This window comes from Papio anubis, chromosome 3 (genome assembly GCF_008728515.1).
Source record: "Papio anubis isolate 15944 chromosome 3, Panubis1.0, whole genome shotgun sequence".
NCBI lineage: Eukaryota > Metazoa > Chordata > Mammalia > Primates > Cercopithecidae > Papio > Papio anubis.
The window spans coordinates 41,130,439-41,153,426 of NC_044978.1; the positions used below are offsets into that span (position 1 = coordinate 41,130,439).

The 22,988-nt window shown below is 38.3% G+C and overlaps 1 protein-coding gene across 3 annotated transcripts in view; it reads left to right on the forward strand.

Moving 5' to 3' along the window:
• The window catches only part of NR3C2 (nuclear receptor subfamily 3 group C member 2), a 363,688-nt gene that overhangs the window by 241,759 nt on the left and 98,941 nt on the right, over positions 1 to 22,988 (forward strand). For all 3 annotated transcript variants that reach the window (XM_017959114.3, XM_017959107.3, XM_017959113.3), the window contains exon 4: positions 4,939 to 5,055. In XM_017959114.3, coding sequence (XP_017814603.1) covers positions 4,939 to 5,055 — 117 coding nt within the window. The remainder of the gene's footprint in view (positions 1 to 4,938; positions 5,056 to 22,988) is intronic.

Sequence of the window (22,988 nt, forward strand, 5' to 3'; positions counted from 1 at the left end):
TGGGCGACAGAGCCAGACTCCATCTCAAAAAAAATAAATAAATAAAAATAAAAATAAAAATCTTTGTGGAATGGAATTAACTCATTGTCTGGGAACATATGTTAGAACCTAGAACCTCTTTTTCTTGTTTTCCGAGGGCCTTGCTCCTCAACCTGCCTGTCTGTAAATATCAGTTACCTCTGCCTTCTCTCATCCACAGGGGTGCAGTTTCCCTCAAGGCTCCTGGCAAAATGGAATTCAGTCTCCCAGGCTCACCTTTGCTTCTGCCCCTGAGTGTATGTGCCTACTTAAAGAGTCTTGATGTTAAGTAATATATAAAAATAAGAGATATCGAGAGAAATAATACCAGGAAGTTACAACTTTCCAGAATCTTATCCCATGCCTATAGTCTTGGGCCCTAGTCTAGAATTCTTAGCTGAGTTGCAAACAGATAGGACAATCCTGGCTTTTTATCCTGTGTTTACCCTAAAGATATAGTTCAACACACTCCTATCCTTGCCAGCTTTCAGAAAAAAAGCTAAAGACTTGAAGATGGGTTCAGAGCTGAATGGTGTTTGCCTTGGCCCAAGTGGACTCTTTTCATCTGGAGGCCTTCATACTCAAAGGTGACATTCTGCTCCCACAGGATGCTCTTTACTCACTTAACATTCATTAAGAGTTGATTTTTGTTCTTTGGATTTTCTCATCCTACTTTTTTTTTCTTTTCTTTTCTTTTTTTTTTTTTTTTTTGGAGACGGAGTCTTGCTCTATCGCCTAGGCTGGAGTGTAGTGGCGTGATCTTGGCTCACTGCAAGCTCCCCCTTCTGGGTTCACACCATTCTCCTGCTTCAGCCTCCTGAGTAGCTGGGACTACAGGTGCCCACCACCACGCCCAGCTAATTTTTTGTATTTTTAGTAGAAACGGGGTTTCACCATGTTAGCCAGGATAGTCTCGATCTCCTGACCTCGTGATCCACCCACATCGGCCTCCCAAAGTGCTGGGATTACAGGCGTGAGCCACCGTGCCTGGCCCCATTTTTTTTAAGTGAGCTAACAAAATAGGTCATCACTACCACCTCTATCACCTTTAATTTTTTTTTTTTTTTTTTTTTTTAGTTCTTTCTTCAGGCCAGGCTTTGTGCTTCTTGCTTTTTGTGTAGTATATTATTCATTTGAAACCATTTAACAATATAGAAAGTAGGCATTACTCTTTGCATTTTATAGATCAAGATACCAATGCTCAGAAGCATTGAGCCACTTGGCTGAGGCTCTGATAGCTCCTTATTGACTGAGGCAGGATTGAGACCCAGATGGACCCTGGTTGTGAAGCTGGTTCCTTTTTATCGTGCTTTCTCCTCCCTGCCCTTTGTTTTTCTACTTTTCTGTTCTTATGCTATTGATTCTTAGAGAACTGCATGTCACATAATCTGTATTTTCTCAGTTGGGACCAGGCCAAGTATAACAAAAAGTTGCTTCTTGATTTCAAAATAATTGAAAATTGTAAAAGACAACTTTTATTGAATGCAATAACTTTTAAAATAATGAGATTAACTTTTAAACAGTTACTGAATTATTCTACAGTTAAAAACAATACCATAGTTTAAAGCAATAGAAAAAAATGATACCTCTGATTTATTTTTAAACTCAACTTTGTTATTGTTAAGTCCATAAAGCATTTTTGCTTTTATTTTCCCTTTAATTTAGTTCATCTGGTTTTCCTATAAGTCTGTGAATTTGTGTTACACGTGCACTAACTGACCTAAGCATCCTGGTACTTCATCCAAGTTTATCCTAACCTTGAAAGCTTTCTGTCTTCTAGAATGGCTGCCTTGTGCCCAAAAAGCTGCCCCAACCTTAACCAGGAGGTACACTGAACTCGAGTACACAGATGGATGGATGACTAAAGTTCTCTGAGTCCTACTGGACAGATTTTGGTTGTGTGTTGTGTTGGTTTAATATGAATTAAAGAATGAGACACACATTATATATTTGTGTAGGTGTAATTTAAATTTTTAATGTTTACACAACTAAAAATACAAACGACAAAATTTTCTGAAAATGACATGTCTGCAACAGTCTCTTACAACTCTCCTATCCTATTTGTGGAAGATGAAATATTGTTCTGGGGAGAAAATTATCCTGGGTTGTTACAGTAACAAATTTTTGAAGGGTATTTATTTTTTAAAATCCTTCTAGAACAATCCTGGCATTTGAAAGTCTCTGTTTTTGAACACCCAAAGGAGAAAATCTTCCAATGTGTTCATAAGACAGCGGCCATTTTTTTCCATTCTGTATGCCTACAATCTAAAAGTCTTAGTTACATTTACTGAAAATTCATAGAGTGAATCTTAGACTACAGCCAACCAACCCTTATGCAAATGATTCGTGACCTTGCAACATATTGGAGGTTCCCTATAAATACTTGTTGAATTAAAACAAATTTAAATTACGTTTAGTTATTTCTTTGAACTTTAAAGTTTACTCAGTTCAGTGTGTATTAAAGATGAAATCTGTGGTTTTGTATTCAATCTCATAATATGCAAAAGGCACAGAATGTCAATTGTGGGTAGAAACGCTGGCTGGTAGAGTATGCTTCACTCAACATTCTGTTGCTTCTCATTTCCAAAGAGCACCTTCAATGTATTATTAGACCAACAGTAAATTATATTGCAAATCAGTATTTAGAAAACCCTCTCCTGGTCTTGAGGCACAGCAATATTATCAGACTTTCTAAATTCTATTTCCAACTCTACCTTTTTGGGAAGTCACTTTATCAATTCTAGTATGAGTTTCTTCTGGTGAATAGCAGCAATAATAATCTCACCTATGTCATAGGGTTGTTGCATGGGTTAACTAAGAACTCTAATGTGGCATTAAAATTTTGTTTTAGAAGTGGAAACCTCTCTAAGGTGCTGTACAACGTCATGAAATGTTATATTTATCAGTTACCATTTTTACCATGGATATTGATTGCCTTTGTGTAATTATCTATGCCTACCCATATTCATTAAGAGCCTTCAATTTTTAGAAAAGGCATTAGATTATTATAATGGTAGGGTTTCATTTCTTCACTTTGATAGATTTCCCTATGCTGTTACTATTGTTTTATTGTTATTATTACTAAGATTTACCATAATGTTAGAGAATATACTTTAGATTAAATTATTTTAATTACATTAAGTGATGCACATTATTTTTATTGAGTATTTACTGTAATTTACTTAGTAATTCTTAAATCAAGGGAACATGATGGTACTACACTGGAGTGCTTTGGAGCCTGTTCACTACTTTGCAGTAAACAGTGGGCCTCCCTCTCTCCTTTTCATTAACCCATGACTCTTCAGGCTTCACTCTCCAGTTTGTGCTCACCCACCATATGATCTCACCTAGTTTTATGGCTTAAAATAACATCCGTGAGCTGATTATATATGTAGCCCAGCCCTCTTCCTAACCACAGACCTGATGCCTCCACTTGGATGCCCATCAGGTTTCTCTGACTTGCCATGCCCAAGACTGAGTGCGGTCATTCCTCATAAACCATTGGCTCCTTCTGTCTTCCCCTTTTTAACTAATGACAGTTCCCTTTTTCTACTTGTTTAGCCTAAGAATCTTAAGACGTCCTTAACTCCTCATTTCCTCTGGTCTGTCAGCAAACCCTTGCAGCTCTACTTTCAGAATACATCTAGAATCTCACCACTGCCACTGCTACCACAATGACCCAGCCCACTTTCCTCTCTCCCCTAGGTTACAATAATTGCCTCCTACCCCTGGTCTCTCTAGTTCTGTCTTTAGTCCACTGCAGTCAGTTTCAACACAGCAGCCAGAGTGATGCTGTGAAATGTAAATCACATCAAGTGACTCCTCTGCTCAAAGCCCTCTAGTCTAGTGGCTTCATCTCAGAGTAAAGGCCAAAGTCTTGAATATGACCTCTAAAGACCTATGTGATGTGGCTCACATTAGCTGTTTATCTCTATCTTTTCTTACTCTCTACTCATTCTCTTCTGCTCCTTCACCCTGGTGTCCCTGCTATTCCTAGAACATGCCAAATAATCAGTCCTCACCTTCCTCCCTACCACATTTGCTTTTCCTTCTTTCTGGTATATGTTCTCTCCTAGATGTCCACACAGTTAGATGGAAGGATTTATAGGGCTGATGGATCTATAGACCTTTATTTAAAAATCACCTTGCACGTTCCCTTCATTTTTCTCCCTAGTGCTTATTACTATCTAACGTCTTACACATTTTATCTAATTACTTTGTCTAATGTGTCTCCCCCAAATCTAATGAAAGTTAAGAGCAGAGGCTTTTGTCTGTCTTGTTCATCACTGTATCCCTAGTGCCTCTAGTAGTGCCTACTACCCAGTGGGTGTTTAGTAAATATTTTTGAATAAATACTAATAAAGCTAGACTACAATTTCATATTTTGCCAATAGATGCCACTCTCTAAGCCTGTGCTGTGCCCACATCTGATTTTTTTTAGTTCCAGATTTTGTTTTACAGAATGGAATAGTTTAACATTTCCAATTCTGTAATTTGAAAGTGAAATTACTGTGAAATCCCAGTGAAGTCACATGTATAAATGGTGGGCAGGCATAGCAGCTTAAACAGCTGCAGTAGGGCTTTTGTTTAGATTGATGCTGTTGTGACGTCTACAGGAAATGTGCACTATTGCCTGAACCCATGCAGCTATCAAAAAATTCAAACAATGGAGAAATATGGCTGTACTTATATGAGAACATGTTTGGAAATAAGTGTAATGTTATCATGTGTAATCTAAAGTCTCAGCTGCATTAAGCTGACCATCTCCTCCTCTATATTATCCACAAATCATGTATTTTTACTTTTTTGAGGAAGAGATTTCAAGGCAGGAAAGAAGTAGTTTTATATTCTGAGTATACATATTAATGTTTTCTACTAGTATACTCTATTTTAACAGTTACTTTTTATTATTTTAATCAGGGCAACACAACTATTTATGTGCTGGAAGAAATGATTGCATCATTGATAAGATTCGACGAAAGAATTGTCCTGCTTGCAGACTTCAGAAATGTCTTCAAGCTGGAATGAATCTAGGAGGTAAGTTTTGTATTTGTAGTTTAATAAGAATTGTTAATAGGTAATGCAGCACCACTCAGATCTGAGTAGTCTCGAAATTGAAAACGAAGCCAACAGGGAGCAAAGTTTCTGAAAATCCAATGAGTTCTGTTTTCGTGCTAAAACATTTTAGGAGAGAAATATGTATTAGCTGGAGTCAAAAAGAGGTATGTTTTATGGCTATAGTTCTAGTGAATTTTTCAAGCCTGAATTTGCTAAGTTTCAAGAACTGGGCACTTAACAAAAAACAAAAAAAAAAAGAATGACTTTTATATAAACCCATAGTTAATAGTTTTTATTGCCACATCTGTTTAGAAATTAGACCTATATGTGATAACATTACCCACATAGGAGTACATACCTAACTTTAGAGGTAAATGTAATAAAGATATATATGAAAAAAGCTTTGAAATGTTATAGAGGCTCACTAAAAGAGGGGGAGAGGGTAAAAAACTAGAACCAGTTCAAAAGTATACAACATCCATGGATAGGAAGACTCAACATCCTTAAGATATAAATTTTCCCTAAGTTAATTTGCAAATATAGTATAATTCTAAGAAAAATACAAATTGATTATTCGAAATCCCTAAAGAATAGCCAGGAATATTCTAGAAAAGACAAATAATGAGAGGAACTAGCTCTACCAGATAGGAAAGTATACTATAGCTACAATAATTAAAATAATCTGTGGTATTTGGTTATCGATTGTTAGATTAACAGAAGGTCAAGAAATAGATCCAAATAATATAGGAATTTTGCACATAATAAAACTGATATTTCAGATCAGTGGGGGGATGGGAGATTATTCAATAGAAAATACAACTGTGACAATTGGATGACCATCTGGAAAACAAGAAAGTTGAATACCACCTCTTAACTATACTCCAGAATAAATGCTGATGCGTCAAAGATTTAAACTTAGAAAAATAGCCACAGAAGTACTAAAAGAAAACATGAATTTTTGTTAATACTCTCCAAGTAGAGAAGCCCTTTCCAAATCCCACTATCTGTGGGTTTCATATTGCAAATTCAACCAACTATGAATTGAAAACATTTGGTTTAAAAAATAAAAATACAAAAATACAAAATTTGAAATACAATGTAACATACATATATATAACATAGCATTCACATTGTATTAGGTATTATAAGTCATCTGTAGATGATTTAACGTATACTGGAGGTTGTGCGAAGGTTATGTGCAATACTGGATTCAGGGGGTCATGGTGGACAGGAGGCAGGACTAGATTGCAGCTCCAGAAAAAGCAGCATGTGGAGGCTTGCATTGTAAATTTTAGCCCCAGATCCACTGCAAGAACAAACTAGCAATCCCAAGAGGACCCACAGACCCTCTGAAGGAAGTGGACTGCTCCCGTAGGACCTGGGAGACGCCCTAGCTACTGTGAGTCCCCCACTGCAGAAGTGGGAAAGGGAGACCCTCCTCTCCTGAACACACACCCTACTGGAGAAGCTGAAGGTCTGTTTGTGGGAGAAGTTTCTGACTTTACCTGGAGCTGAGTCAAGTTAGAGAGCCCAGCAAAATACAGGGGTAGAAGAAGCAGCAGTAAGGTCCTGGGAGCTCACTGGGTCCCCAAGCAGCCCATTCCTGCCTGGCACCACAGGGATCCATCAGGAGGGTGGCCAGAGGAGCAAGGGGTAAAACTCCAGAGGGAGAAGGAATTCTCTAGCTGAACTTTGTAACAATTTGAACAGGGCGAGAAGCCTCCTTGCCAGAACTCCGGGGAGGGCCCAAATCAGGCCTGCAGACTTCACAGGCAGGGGGAGAACTAAAGCCCTTTTCTGTGGCAGCTGGGAGGCAGATAGCCTTGGGCAAGTTTTCAAACCCCTCTTGCCTTCTCCCTGGAAACAGACTCGGGGCTGTTGGGGCGGCTCGGTGGGAATGAAACCAGCCCTTCAGTTTGCCTGGGAGCAGGGTGAGGCCTGTGACTGCCGGCTTTCCCCCACTTCCCTGACAACCTGCATGACTCAGCAGAGGCAGCCATAATCTTGCTTGGTACACAACTCCAGTGACCTGGGAATCTCACCCCCACCCCCTACAGCAGCCACAGCAAGACCCACCCAAGGAGAGTCTGAGCTCAGACACGCCTAGCCATGCTCCCACCTGACCATCCCTCCCTATCCACCCTGGTAGCAGAAGACAAAGGGCACATACTCTTGGAAGTTCTTGGGCCCCACCCATCACAGTTCCCTCAGCACACTACTGCAACTGATGATTTCTGGAAATCACCACCTCCTGGCCGGAGGCCAATCAGCACAAAAACAGAGCATTAAACTACCAAAGCTAAGAATCCTCACAGGGTCCATTGCACCTTCACCACCTCCACTGGAATAAGTGCTGGTATTCACACCTGAGAAACCCATAGACAGTTCACATCACAGGACTCTGTGCAGACAACCCCCAGTGCCAGCCTGGAGCCAGGTAGATTTGCTGGGTGGCTAGAAGAGAGACAACAATCACTGCAGTTTGGCTCACAGGAAGCCACATCCATAGGAAAAGGGGGAGAGTGCTACATCAAGGGAACACCCTGTGGGACAAAAGAATCTGAACAGCAGCTTTCAGCCCTAGACCTTCCCTCTGACAGAGCCTACACAAATGAGAAGGAACCAGAAAACCAACCCTGGTAATATGACAAAACAAGGCTCTTCAACACCCCAGAAAATCATACAAGTGCACCAGCAATGGATCCAAACCAAGAAGAAATCCCTGATTTACCTCAAAAAGAATTCAAGAGGTTAGTTATTAAGCTAATCAGGGAGGGATCAGAGAACGGCAAAGCCCAATCTGAGGAAATGCAAAAAATGATACAAGAACTAAATGGAGAAATATTCATGGAAATAGATAGCTTAAAGAAAAAAAAAAACAATCAAAAATTCTAGAAACTTTGGACACACTTTTAGAAATGTGAAATGCTCTGGAAAGTCTGCGCAATAGAATTAACAAATGGAGGAAAGAAATTCAAAGCTCAAATACAAGGTCTTTGAATTAACTCAGTCCAACAAAGACAAAGAAAAAAGAATGAGAAAATATGAACAAAGCCTCCAAGAAGTCTGGGATTAAGTTAAATAACCAAATGTAAGAATAATTGGTGTACCTGGGGAAGAAGAGAATTCTAAAAGCCTGGAAAGTATATTTGGGGGAATAATCGAGGAAAACTTCCCCAGCCTTGCAAGAGACTTCAACATCCAAATATAAGAAGCCCAAAGAACACGCAGGAAATTCATCACAGAAAGATCATCGCCTAGGCACATTGTCATCAGGTTACCCAAAGTTAAGACAAAGGAAAGAATCTTAAGAGCTGTGAGACAGAAGCACCAGGTAACCTATAAAGGAAAACCTATCAGATTACTGACAGCAGATTTCTCAGAAGAAACCCTAAAAGCTAGAAGGGATTGGGGACCTATCTTCAGGCTCCTCGAACAAAACAGTTATCAGCCAAAAATTTTGTATCCATTGAAACTAAGTATCACATATGAAGGAAAGATACAGCCATTTCCAGGCAAACAAGTGCTGAGAGAATTCGCCACCACCAAAAGAACTGCTAAAAGGATCTCTAAATCTTAAAACAAATCCTGGAAATACATCAAAAAGAACCTCTTTAAAGCATAAATCATACAGATCTATAAAACAAAACAAAAAAAAGTTAAAAACCAAAAACAAGAAAACCAAAGTACAAAGGCAACAAAGAGCATGATGAATGCAACAGTACTTCACATTTCAATAACAACATTGAATGTAAGCGGCCTAAATGCTCCACTTAAAAGATGCAGAACCGCAGAATGGATAAAAACTTACCAACCAACCATCTGCTGCCTTCAGGAGACTCACCTAACACGTAAGGACTCACATAAACTTAAAGTAAGGGGGTGTAAAAGGCATTTCATGCAAATGGACATCAAAAGCAAACAGGGGTTGCTATTCTTATATCAGACAAAACAAACTTTAAAGCAACAGTGATTAAAAGAGACAAAGAGGGACAGTATATAATGATAAAAGACTATGTCCAACAGGAAGACATCACAGACCTAAACATATATGCATCTAACACTGGAGCTCCCAAATTTATAAAACAATTACTAATAGACCTAAGAAATGAGATAGACAGTGACACAATAATAGTGGGGAACTTCAATACTCCACTGACAGCACTAGACAGGTCATCAAGACAGAACGTCAGCCAAGAAACAATGGATTTAAACTATACCTTGGAACAAATGGACTTAACAGATGTATACAGAACATTCCATCCAATAACTGCAGAATACACATTCTATTCAACAGCACATGGAACTTTCTCCAAGATAGACCGTATGATAGGCCATAAAACAAGCCTCAGTAAATTTAAGAAAATTGAAATTATATCAAGCACTCTCTCAGACCGCAGTGGAATAAAATTGGAAATCAACTCCAAAAGGAACCTTCAAAACCATACAAATACATGGAAATTAACCTGCTCCTGAATGAGCATTGGGTCAAAAACAAAATCAAGATGGAAATTTAAAAATTATTCGAACTGAATGACAGTAATGACACAACCTATCAAAACCTCTGAGATACAGCAAAAGGAATACTAAGATGAAAGTTCATAGTCCTAAGTAACTACATCAAAAAGTCTGAAAGAACACAAACAATCTAAGGTCACACCTCAAAGAACTAGAGAAACAAGAACAAACCAAACCCAAACCCAGCAGAAGAAAGGAAATAACCAAGATCAGAGCAGAACTAAATGAAATTGAAACAAACAATACAAAAAAATGAAACCAAAAGCTGGTTCTTTGAAAAGATAAATAAAATTGATAGACCATTAGCAACATTAACCAAGAAGAGAGAAAATCCAAATAACCTCACTAAGCAGCAAAACAGGATATATTAAAACTGACACCACTGAAATACAAACGGTCATTCAAAGCTACTATGAACGCCTTTGCACACATAAACTAGAAAACCTAGAAGAGATGGATAAAGTCCTGGAAAAATACAACCCTCCTATCTTAAATCTGGAAAAATTAGATATCCTGAGCAGACCAATAACAAGCAGATTAAAATGGTAACTAGAAGGACTGAAATGGTAACTAAAAAATTGTCAACAAAAAAAAGTCCAGGACCAGATGGATTCACAGCAAAATTCTATCAGACATTCAAAGAATTGGTACCAATCCTTTTGACAGTATTCTACAAGAGAAAGAAAGAAGGAACCCTCCCTAATTCATCACCCTAATACCAAAACCAGGAAAGAACATAAGCAAAAAAAGAAAACTACAGACTGATATCCTTGATGAACATAGATGCTAAAATTCGTAACAAAATACTAGCTAACCGAATCCAACAACATATCAAAAAGATAATCCACCATGATTAACTGGGTTTCATACCAGGCATGCAGGGATGGTTTAACATATGCAAGTCAATAAATGTGATATGCTACATAAATATAATTAAAACAAAAAATCACATGATCATCTCAATAAATGCAAAAAAAAAATGCATAAAACAAAATCCAGCATCCCTTTATAATTAAAACTCTCAGCCAGGCATGCTGGCTCACACCTGTAATGCCAACACTTTGGGAGACCAAGGTAGGAGTATCACCTGAGGTTAGGAGCTCAAGAGCAACCTGGCCAACATGGCAAAACCCCATCTCTACTAAAAATACAAAAATTAGCCAGGTGTGGTGGCATGCACCTGTAGTCTCAGCTACTTGGGGAGGCTGAGGCAGGAGAATCGCTTGAACCCAGGAGGCGGAGGTTGCAACGAGCCAAGATCACGCCACTGCACTGCAGCCTGGGCAACAGAGCGAGACTCCATCTAAAAAAAAAATCTCTCAGCAAAATCGACATGCAAGGGATATACCTTTATGTAGTGAAAGCCATCTGTGACAAACCCACAGCCAACATAATGCTGAATTGGGAAAAGTTGAAAGCATTCCCTCTGAGAACTGGAACAAGACAAGGATGCCCACTGTCACCACTCCTCTTCAACGTAGTCCTAGAAGTCCTAGCCAGAGTAGACAAGAGAAATAAACAAACAGTATCCAAATTAGTAAAGAGGAAGTCAGACTGTCACTGTTTGCTGATGATATGATTGTTTACCTTGAAAACCCTACGGACCCCTCTAGAAAGCTCCAGAACTGATGGAAGAATTCAGCAAAGTCTCTGGATACAAGAATAATCTACACAAATCAGTAATTCTTCTATACACCAACAGCAGCCAAGCAGAGAATCAAATCAAGAACTTATCCCCTTTTATAATACCTGCAAAAAAATGAAATAAAATATGTAGGAATATATCTAAGAAAGGAGTCTAAAGACCTCTACAAGGAGAACTACAAAACACTGCTGAAAGAAATCATAGACAACACAAACAAATGGAAACACATCCCATGCTCATGGATGGGTAGAATCAATATTGTGAAAATGACCATAATGCCAAAAGCAATCTACAAATTCAGTGCAATCCCCGTCAGAATACCACCATCATTTTTTGCAGAATTAGAAAAAACAATTCTGAAATTCATATGGAACTGAAAAAGAGCTTACATAGTCAAAGCAAGACTAAGCCAAAAGAACAAACCTGGAGGCATCCTACTACCTGATTTCAAACTATACTATAAGGCCATAGTTACCAAAACGGCGTAGTACTGGTATAAAAATAGGTATGTAGACCAGTGGAACAGAGTAGAGAACCCAGCAATAAACCCAAATACTTACGGCCAACTGTTCTTTGACAAATAAACAAAAACAGAAAGTGGGGAAAGGACATTTCAACAAATGGTGCTGGGATAATTGTCTGGCCACATGTAGGAGAATGAAACTGGATCCTCATCCCTCACCTTATACAAGAATCAACTGAAGATGGATTAAGGACTTAAACCTAATACCTGAAACTATAAAAATTCCAGAGGACAACATTGGAAAAACCCCTTCTAGACATTGGCTTAGGCAAGGATTTCATGACCAAGAACCCAAAAGCAAATGCAATAAAAACAAATATAAATTGTTGGGACCTTATTAAACTAAAGAGCTTTGCACAGCAAAAGCAACAGTCAGCAGAGGAAACAGACAACAGAGTCAGCAGAGTAAACAGACAACCCACAGAGTGGGAGAAAATTTTCTGTACATCTGACAAAGGGCTAATACACAGAATCTACAATGAACTCAAATAAATCAATAAGAAAAAAAATCCCATCAAAAAGTAGGCTAAGGACATGAATAGACAATTCTCAAAAGAAGATATACGAATGGCCAACAAACATATGAAAAAATGCTCAACATCACTAATGATCGGGGAAATGCAAATCGAAACCAAAATGTAATACCACCTTACTCCTGCAAGAATGGCCATAATCAAAAAATCAAAAAACAGTAGATGTTGGCATGGATGCAGTAAACAGGGAACACTTCTACGCTGCTGGTGGGAATGTAAAGTAATACAGCCACCGTGGAAAACAGTGTGGAGATTCCTTAAAGAACTAAAAGTAGAACTACCATTTGATCTAGCAATCCCACTACTGGGTATCTACCCAGAGGAACAGAAGTCATTATTCAAAAAATATACTTTCACACGCATGTTTATATCAGCACAATTCACAACTGTGAAATTGTGGAACCAACCCAAATGCCCATCAATCAATGAGTGGATAAAGAAACTGTAGTGTATGTGTGTGTTTGTGTGTGTGTGTGTGTGTGTGTGTGTGTGTGTGTGTGTGTGTATGATGGAATACTATGCAGCCATAAAAAGGAATGAATTAACAGCATTTACAGTGCCTAGATGAGATTGGAGACTATTATTCTAAGTGATGTAACTCAAGAATGGAAAACCAAACATTGTATGTTGTCACTGATATGTGGGAGCTAAGCTAGGAGGATGCAAAGGCGTAAGAATGATACAATGGACTCTGGGGACTTGGGGGGAAGAGTGGGACGGGGGTAAGGGATAAAAGACTACAAAAGTGGTACAGTGCATACCGCTTGGATGATGGGTGCACCAAAATCTCACAAATCACCACTAAAGAACTTATTCATGTAACCAAATACCACGTGTACCCCAATAATTTATGGGGGAAAAAAAGATTATGTGTGATACTGTGCCATTTTATATAAGAGACCTGAGAATTCATGGATTTTGATATCTCAGAGCAGGGGATGCGTTTTCCAATCCCCTGAGGATACTGAAAGATGACTATGTGAAATAAACTCAGAAGCTATTAAAGCAAAAAATCGAGAAAATGAACATTACTTACAAATCAAATATTACTGTAAAGGCCTTAAACAACATGAAACTGGAGGAAATACAACTTATAGACAAGGGTTAATTTTTCTCACAGATAAAGAGCTCCTATAATTTTATAAGAAAATAAAACACAACTCATTAAAAAACAGGTAAAGGATATGAACAGAACAATTGCAGATAAAAGAAATACAATTCATTCTTGAAACACATGAAAAGATTCTAAATCTAATCATTATAATAGAAATGCAAATTAAAAATGTAATGAGATGTAATTTTTTTGACAAGGATAAAACATTTTTATGACACTGTTTGATGAGAGTATGGAAATAAAGTTAAAGTCATTGATGATCTCCTGCATTTCAGGTGGGAGAATAAATTGGTGCAACCCCTATGGAGAGCAATTTGGCTATTTCAATAAAATGTTAAAAGGCACATACCCTTGGACTCAACAATTCCACTTTTAGGAATTTATCCTACGTATATTCTTGCAGTGTTAGAAATGATCTCTACATAAAATACTCATTGTAGCATTGGTAAATATCAGAAATTTATTAAATATTCATCTGTTGAAGATGGATTAAATAAATTACAGAATACTCTTCAGACATTAATAAAAATAAAGGGAACTCTGTATGTACTAATATGGACTGATCTCCCAATTAGTATTTAGTGAAAAAAATAAGGTTGTAAAGTAGATATACAAAATATAGCATACATAATATATACATAATATAGCATACAAAATATGCTATTTTAGAAAGCATATTGTATAGAACATTTCTGGAATGTTGTATGAGATGCTTGTAGTGGTGGTTGTCTCTACAGAGAGGACTTGGGTAGCTGGAAGATGCAATAAGAAGGAAAACTAATTGTCACTAGATCCTTCTGTGCCTTTGAATTTTGTATTGTGATGGAAGCATGTGTTGTGTACACATAGTACCTGTTTTAAAAAATGTAGTGGAAAAAACTAATTAAATGAGACTTCGTCTTCTTTGCTTTGATCAATGAATTAACTGGCTGGCTAATCAGGATGAAGGAGTAAAGAGGACTCCTATAGAGCAGAGCAGCTCCTAGAAATCGAGGGAACAGTGAGCTTGGCCTCACTGCTAGTGTGAGGACATGCTCCAAGCACCAACACCAAATCAGACAGAGGGCCACACTGGCTAAGAGGGCAGGCCCTGGAACCAGACTGTGGATGGGAGCCCTTGCTCTGCCACTCACTGAACTTGTAACCTCAGGCAAGTTATCCTTTCTTTGTGCTCCAGTTTCTTTCTCCTCACATTGCATTGATCAGCATACCTACCTCTCAGACTGTGATGAGATTTGATGAGTAAATGTATGGTGAAAAGAAAGCGATCGCTGAGTGGGTGTTGGTTGGCAGTGGTGGAGGTGGTGAATGTGGGGTGGGTCATTGTGGCTTCCATAGTGCTTTCACACATTATCTCATTTTATCCTGCCAACCTCTGAATCCCCAGCAAAGGTATTATGGCCCCATGTTTTGGTAATGGTGGGCCTCTGGTGCCCAGAGAAGTTATGTGACTTGCCCAGGCAGTGAGATAATTAAACTAGATCTTGAACTTCTGAGCTCCTTTTCTGGTGTCTCTAGCGCACCACGAAGTCCCCTTGTCTGATATTGGAATCATTACAGATGTGGCCCAAAAGATTACCCTCTGTAGTACGTGAGCGAGAATCAGAAGAGATTATTGATCATTTAAAATCTAGATGACAAGGGTACAGCCACTGGTTGTAAAGTGAACTCAATCTCTTTTGTAAAATCCATCAGCTGATTTCTTTTTTAAAAAGCACATGCTAGGAAGGTATGTTTTAATGTATCTGTATCTAACGTGTAGAGTACTTTACAAATAACATATATTACATAAAATATATAAATGTTATTGTAAATATGTATATGATATGTATAGTCTTATTCATGCTGTAATATATGGTTACTGTTGGTTACTAGAAAAAGAAAATGCCTATCCTTATCGTTTTTTTTTTTTTTTTTTGACACGGAGTCTTGCTCTTGTCACCCGGGCTGGAGTGCAATGGCACAATCTCGGCTCACTGCAACCTCTGCCTACTGGGTTCAAGAGATTCTCCTGCCTCAGCCTCCCGAATAGCTGGGATTATAGGCGCCCACCACTACACCAGGCTAATTTGTGTGTGTGTGTGTATTTTTAGTAGAGTTGGGGTTTTGCCATGTTGGCCAGGCTGGTCTCGAACTCCTGACCTCGTGATCCGCCCACCTTGGCCTCCCAACGTGCTGGGATTACAGGTGTGAGCTACCACACCCAGCCTATCCTTATCATTCTTACCTCATAGAGTATTCTAAGGATTAACTGAGTCAGTAACTTAAAACAGGATTTCTTAATGTCTGCACAGTTGACATTTTGGGCCTGATAGTTCTTGTTGTAGAGAACTGTCCTGTGCATAATAGGGTGTTTATCAGTGTCCCTGGTCTCTACGTACTAGACACTTGCAGCAGTTCACTCTCCTCCAGCTGTGACTACTAAAAATGTCTCCAGACTTTGCCAAATGTCCCCTTGGGGCCATTGAGCACTACTGGTTTAGCAATAATAGTAAGAAAGTATTAGGTATTAGTTTCTATCGAACTATATATTCCATCAGAGGAGGAATTGGTGTTTGTGTTTTTGATGCCTTATCCTCAATGACTGCAACAGTACGGGGCACAAAGTTTGTTGTTCACTGGTTGTTGATTGAATACGTGAATAAACAGTTGGCATTTTTGAGGGCTTGCCATGCTCTGAGCACTCTGCTGAGCCCATTTTATGCACCGTCCCACTGAAGCCTCACAGCAGCACTATAAGATTCATACTCTTCATGTGTCCATTTTACAAGCGAGTTAATGGCATGGAGGTTAAAAATCATCATCACTGGTCATCAGAGAAATGCGAATCAAAACCACAATGAGATACCATCTCACACCAGTTAGAATGGCTATCATTGAAAAGTCAGGAAACAACAGATGCTGGAGAGGTGTGGAGAAATGGGAACACTTTTACACTGTTGGTGGGAGTGGAAACTAGTTCAACCATTGTGGAAGACAGTGTGGCGATTCCTCAAGGATCTAGAACTAGAAATACCATTTGACCCAGCAATCCCATTACTGGGTATTTACTCAAAGGATTATAAATTATGCTACTTTAAAGACACATGCACACGTATGTTTATTGCAGCACTATTCACAATAGCAAAGACTTGGAACCAACCCAAATGTCCATCAATGATAGACTGGATTAAGAAAATGTGGCACATATACACCATGGAATACTGTGCAGCCCTAAAAAAGGATGAGTTCATGTCATTTGCAGGGACATGGATGCAGCTGGAAACCATCATTCTCAGCAAGCTATCGCAAGGACAGAAAACCAAACACCACATGTTCTCACTCATAGGTGGGAATTGAACAATGAAAACACTTGGACACAGAGTGGGGAACATCACACACTGGGGCCTGTTGTGGGGTGGGGGGGCAGGGGGAAGGATAGCATTAGGAGAAATACCTAATGTAAATGGCGACTTGATGGGTGCAGCAAACCAACATGACACATATATACCTATTTAACAAACCTGCACGTTGTGCACATGTACCCTAGAACTTAAAGTACAATAATAATAATAATAATAATAATAAGCTGGCTCAAGGCCACCAAACCAGAGAGTAGCAGAGCCAGAACCCAGATCTCTGTTCCTGGTGGCAAAGCCTATGCGCGGCCACACTCCGCAGGTCCCCTGTAGGCAGAGCGGCTCAGCTATCTTTTAAAGACAGCCATGGTACAAGTGTTTAGCTGGCCTCCGCAGTTATCTATAAGTGAGGTTTGGCACAGTATGTGATACAAAATTCACATAATTTGTTACTGGTTTTTGCATATACAGGCTAGGTTTGATGGGTTTTGGTAAAAAAATCTTGCTGAAAAAAGCTCACTCTGAATCTTGAGATCATTTAAAAAAGGAGGTGAGTCAAAAATGGGCAGAGTGAAAACTGGTATTTATGAAAGCAATATTTACTTTAGGTTTAAGTTACAATTTAACCACTCTGGTTCATGAATTAAATAATTAACTTTTATTAGTTGTCCAGTTGTATACATTGTAATTTTTTTTATTTTATGATTTACTTCGAAGTCTTGCTTTTAGTTTCAACTTGGGAAAAAGAAACACCAGCAATCTTACATTTAAAAAAGATAATGTGAAGTTTAACTTCGAATGTGAAGCAATTTCTAAAATTCAAAACGTGAAAACCCTTTTATGCGTGTTTCGATCTCACTGCTATTTTCCTAGCAAAGCAAAGTGGTCCAGTTTCTTTTACCTGCCTTCTTCTTTACTATCTCTTTTGAGAAGTAAGGCAGATGGCAACATAGTGTAATACTTGGAAGACCTTTTCTTTTAGCAAATGGTCATGACTCCTGGAATAAAAGCCAAAATACTAGAGAATATTTTTTTCCTATCCGATCAGTTGGTTAGCATGCAGTCCTAATCGTGTCCCCAAACTGGCCTCTCCTTTAGAATGTGGGAGGAAGAAAGAATGAAGTGCATAGATTTGTGTCTCTCAGAAATTAAAGCTATAGAATGTGCCTCTTCTCATTTCTCTAGACCCGCTCCCTCCTTCCTGCCACAAGTACTATTCTTTTTCCTTAAAATCCTGCTGGGCTGTAGGCAGCATGCAAAGGAAAATACAGCAGAAGATGTGAGAATGTTAACAGAGAAATTGAAAGGAAAATAACAGTTCTTTGGCCCTAAGCTGAGCCTGTCACTCTTGGTATAGCCCATATTAGTGGATCTAAAAAAGCCCGGTGGCTCTCTGTACATGAGAATTTTCTGCTTGTATAGCTTTTTTCAAAGGAATTAATTCACTTCACTTTTACCAGTGTTCTGAAGGGAGTGGTCTATACATGCCTTTTAGAGCTTTTTCTAAAATATGTAAAGCATAGCACTAAAGTTAGCCAGCCCTTAGACCAAGAATGAGTCCTTTGAAGGGTTTCTAGCTTGACTGCCCCCTGGCCATAGAATATAGAGGGGATCATAGAGTTTTCCATATTCCAGTCCTCCCATTTTACAGATGAGGAATTGGGAGTCCAAGATGGTATCATTAGAGACTTGAAAAATACTAAGGATCCTAATCAGTCCTTTTACCTTCTTTCTAAACTACCCCTCTCACTTCACATTTTGATAGGACTCTAAGTCCTCTTTCACATTCCTTAGTGAAGACACTAAAATACTAAAATCATGCTTCCTGTAACTTTAAAAAGGTAGACTTTACAAACCACAGTATATTTTTGAAACTGGTTCATAATTCTGGTTTCAATGTACTTCCAACAAGTATCTGTAGTTTTCCTTAATCCCAGAAATCGCTTTACTCAGTTTGGCAGGATCCTGTAAAGGTGGCCATATCATGTCCCCCTTTCCCTCTTAGAGTGGGGCACCTCACAGGAAAAGCGAGAAGGATCTAAGACACAGGAAGCAGGAGCAACAGCAGACATCATGGTTGCTTTTGAGAGTTGGAGAGAAGGCAGCTAGGGGAAGAGGGAAGGGAAACAATGCCGATACTGGGAATCATTCACTAAAACAGATGCTCTTGTACGTTACTGATAACAGTGGAACCACAGTGGGGAAAATACTTATGTTAGAATACATCCACATAATGCAATATTAACGGGCCAATAAAATTATGTCCATGAAAATTTATAACAACATAGAAGAGCCTCTGAAAAAAGAAACTAATAATACAAAATTAATATGCAAAATTATTTAGGTTACTTGCTCTGTGATTACGACCACACTAAAAGGTTTGCATGAGTCAAAAGATTAGAAGGAAATGTTAGAACACCAAGGATGGTTTGCTAGTGAAGTAACATTATGACTGCATTTTTTTCTTATCTCCTTTCTAGTTTATTAACAATATGAGCATATTTTATAAAATTTAAAGAAAAAAAGCTCATAATTTTGAACCAAAAAGAGAAGCATTAACACTAACAATGTTAGTCAGCAGAAGAGGTAAAGACACACAGGTGGCCAAAGGAGTTATCCCTGAGCAGAACGGAGGAGAAAAGATTAAAAAAAAAAAAAAAAGCCATCAGTAAGTTACCTGCTGTGCAATACTTTTAAAAACTGAAATGTAGAAGTGAGCAGAAAACAAAAGACCCAGAGACCAAAGAATTAAAGAATCGTGACTGACACACCAAACCCAGAGAGAGATCTTTTTACTTGAAGAAAATTGGCTTTATCTGCCAGCAACTTGCTACAACTAGTTGGCGTGGTCACCTGCAAAACTCACAGAGTAGGTCTGGTGAGAGAAATTACAGGATCAACGCCAGCGAGAGAATAGGTTTAATATCTGAAATCCAATAAGAAAAACAATTTTTATGTCTTTAAAGGGTCTCCCAAGGCAGGATATGCAGTAGTTGTAGAAGTTTAGAAAGCCTAAGTGTATTGAGTTTTATAAAAGAGATACCATTCCTCAATTTTTTTTTCCATTCTCCTTGCTTATAGACAACAAGAATTTCAATGGGACTTCTGAACAGTAAAGTTGGGAAAGAAATAATAAATTTTTATAAGTCAGTGAAAGTATAGTTTTTGCATCTTCACATATAAGCTAAGTCATATTAATTGTCATAGTAAGATAACTGTTGAATTAAACAACTGGTGTTTTTACACTGCAGAATTTCATGGAGGAAATTCAAGGTTGGCTCTAAAGCAGATAGATTTAAAAGATTTGCTGTATCTCTTTTTAAAACATTTTTTTCTTTTAAATTTTAACTCTTGGAATTACAATTTGCAATCAATATATACATCTAATTTTTGTTAGCTTCATTCAAAACTCTCATTAAATTGGTGTCTTATTTTGTGAATGATGACATCTTAGAACAGAAGCAGTGCAGGCATTGAATGCCAGTGTTCATCCCTCCCCAGAAATATATGCAATTTTATGAACTCACTCATGCCTGGCTGAGCTTACCCAATGAGTCTGCTTTTCTTATGTCTTTTTAAATATAAAATTCAGAGATGTTGGAAAAATTGGGTATACAGATACCCTCTGTTGCTTTCAGTTTTCCTTTACCTTTTTCATTGCAGTCTGTCCTGGTAGATTGTCATTCTAGCCTTCCTTAAAGGACCTGAGAGCTTAGCATTTCAGACTTTTTAGGCATAGGAAATCTTGTCATTTGTCCTTGGTGGTCTCAAGAAACCTAGAATCTGAACTGTTCTTTCTCTTTCCAAGCAACATCCTCAATACACAGTTCTCTTTGGGCCAGGACCCCCAGCAGCCTCCCAGTTTTACACACTCACTGATATTTTCTGTAATACACAACTGTTAACTCTGTTAAAATCGTTTTGTGGTTTCTGTTCATGACACCTCACATTGTTACATTATTTCAGGTCACCGCAGATAATGGAGTTTTATTACAATATTAATAATTGCACAGTCTGTGTGAACTGCTGGACTATCACTTAGGATATAAGAGGCTTTCAATTTCTAGGACTTTCTCTTTGTTTTGTTGTTGTTGTTGTTTTTTACCTGCTTCTTTCTGCTGTTTGTACTCTACCTCTCTTCGTCCTAACACGTTGCTTTTGCATCCTCATGGTTTTCATTACAGGTTTCTACTTAATATATTCTCTCTGCTTGTCTCTCAGTGTCATTGACACCTGAGTATCCTGCATTCAAAATTCCCAAGAGGAGGTTCCAAATTAACTGGTCAGTCACCACCCAGAACAGGGCTTCCCATTGGGCCGAGAGAATACAGACAATGTCTGTCTTTGACCCCTTGCCCTTTCCTCAATCAGGCTAGTGTGGTCAGATCACAGGGCCCTGTGGTAGAAAGTGGGAGAACCTTTTGAGAAACATTTTGACCCCATTTTTCAGAAAGGAACTGTGACTATAACAATCAGAGTATAATAAACACATCTCTAGTACAAACCCATAACAGTTACAGGCATCTATTAATTGCAGAACATCCTTGAAATCGTGTCAAAATTTTCAATATCCTAATTTTTATCTACGTATTTTATGTTATCCATACATTTAAAAGTGAAAAAAAAATCAGTTTTCAATAAGCAGATGATCAAAGTGAAATATTAGCTTCATGCTTCTTGAAACAGAACTCCTAAGGGCTTTTTTTTTCAAGACAGAGTCTCACTCTGTTGCCCAGGCTGGAGTGAGGTGGCACATTCTCAGCTCACTGAAACCTGCGCCTCCCGGGTTCAAGTGATTCTCATGGCTCAGCCTACCAACTGGCTGGGATTACAGGCGTGCGCCACTACACACGGCTAACTTTTAGTAGAGATGAGGGTTTCACCATGTTTGCCAGACTGGTGTCTAACTCCTGGCCTCAAGGGATCTGCCCGCCTTGGCCACTCAAAGTGCTAGGATTACAGATGTGAGCCACTGCACCTGGCCCTGAAGGCTTTATTTTGGAGTCAAAAACGTTTTACTATGGGTACGTTGAAAACACACGAACCAAAGCAAGACAGAAAAGCATAAATTAAGCAAATCTCCGAAGCTTTAAAAAAATTACTAATTTAGTGTGTAAGGTGGACATTCTCTTGTAGAACATTACCTCTATAGCTAAATTGTTCTCTGTGCCTAAATGCCAGCACTGACCCCAGGCCCTAAGATTGAGGATGAGTTCTGGGGTCAGGGATGAGATGAGGGATATGGAGATACTAGGGAAGTGAGGGCAGATCACTTACAACCAACCATCATAGGTTAATACACTCAGTCATCTCAGAAAGGGATGATCAGCCATCCTAGGTAAAGTACCTGCCTGCTCTCTGAGAATTGACTGGTGTCATCTGCCTCAGACTTTTCTCAAAGTTGTAAACATCGCATTCACTTACTTTCTGTGACTGGGTGTGTCCACTGAGGAATATAACTTAATGTTTTTTTTATTTGAAAATCTAGTGACTAATGATCTGATTATTGTTGGCTTTCTGAACAGACATCCTACTTTCCCCATTTTCACACTGAATTATGTGATTGTGAAGATGGAGAAGCTGTTTATGTTACAATAAAGTCTTCTGTTCTCAGCTCTAGAATGTACCGAAAACCATTCAGCTAACTTTCCTTCAGCTAACAGTCCTTCAGTCTTAGTAGTAAATATATATTTAATATCATTAGTATCTTTTCAGATGATGATTTTTCTGAACAGATAACATACCTTTAAAGGCTAACCCAATTATAACATATTTTAAAACTATTGATTTGTCAAATTATAAAATGCATACTCGTTACCATGATTAATAAAGAAGAGTAAAAGTTATTTGTAATAAATTGGAATAAAGATGGGGAGTAAGAGTCAAATGTTTGCTGAGCAGTTCATTTGCTGCTTAAAAAAATAATGATTTACAGTTTGACAGAGAGGTTCTTAAAAGCCAAATTAGTAGAGCTAATAAAAATGGCTTCATTAGAATGTGCTGCTTCATTATTTTGAAAAGAATACTTAACAACAATATAAAGGCAGTTTCTGATGTAGGTCATGAAAATAAGAAACTCCAAAATGTAATTGTTCTTCTTCCTTCAGCGCACTAATGTGAAATATTTTAAATGGGAATGAAAATAAGCATATATTGTTATCACATAATTATTTTTCATATTAAGATTAATTTGTATAGGGGGATCACAGTATTTAAAAAGTGCATGTCTGATGAATCCATT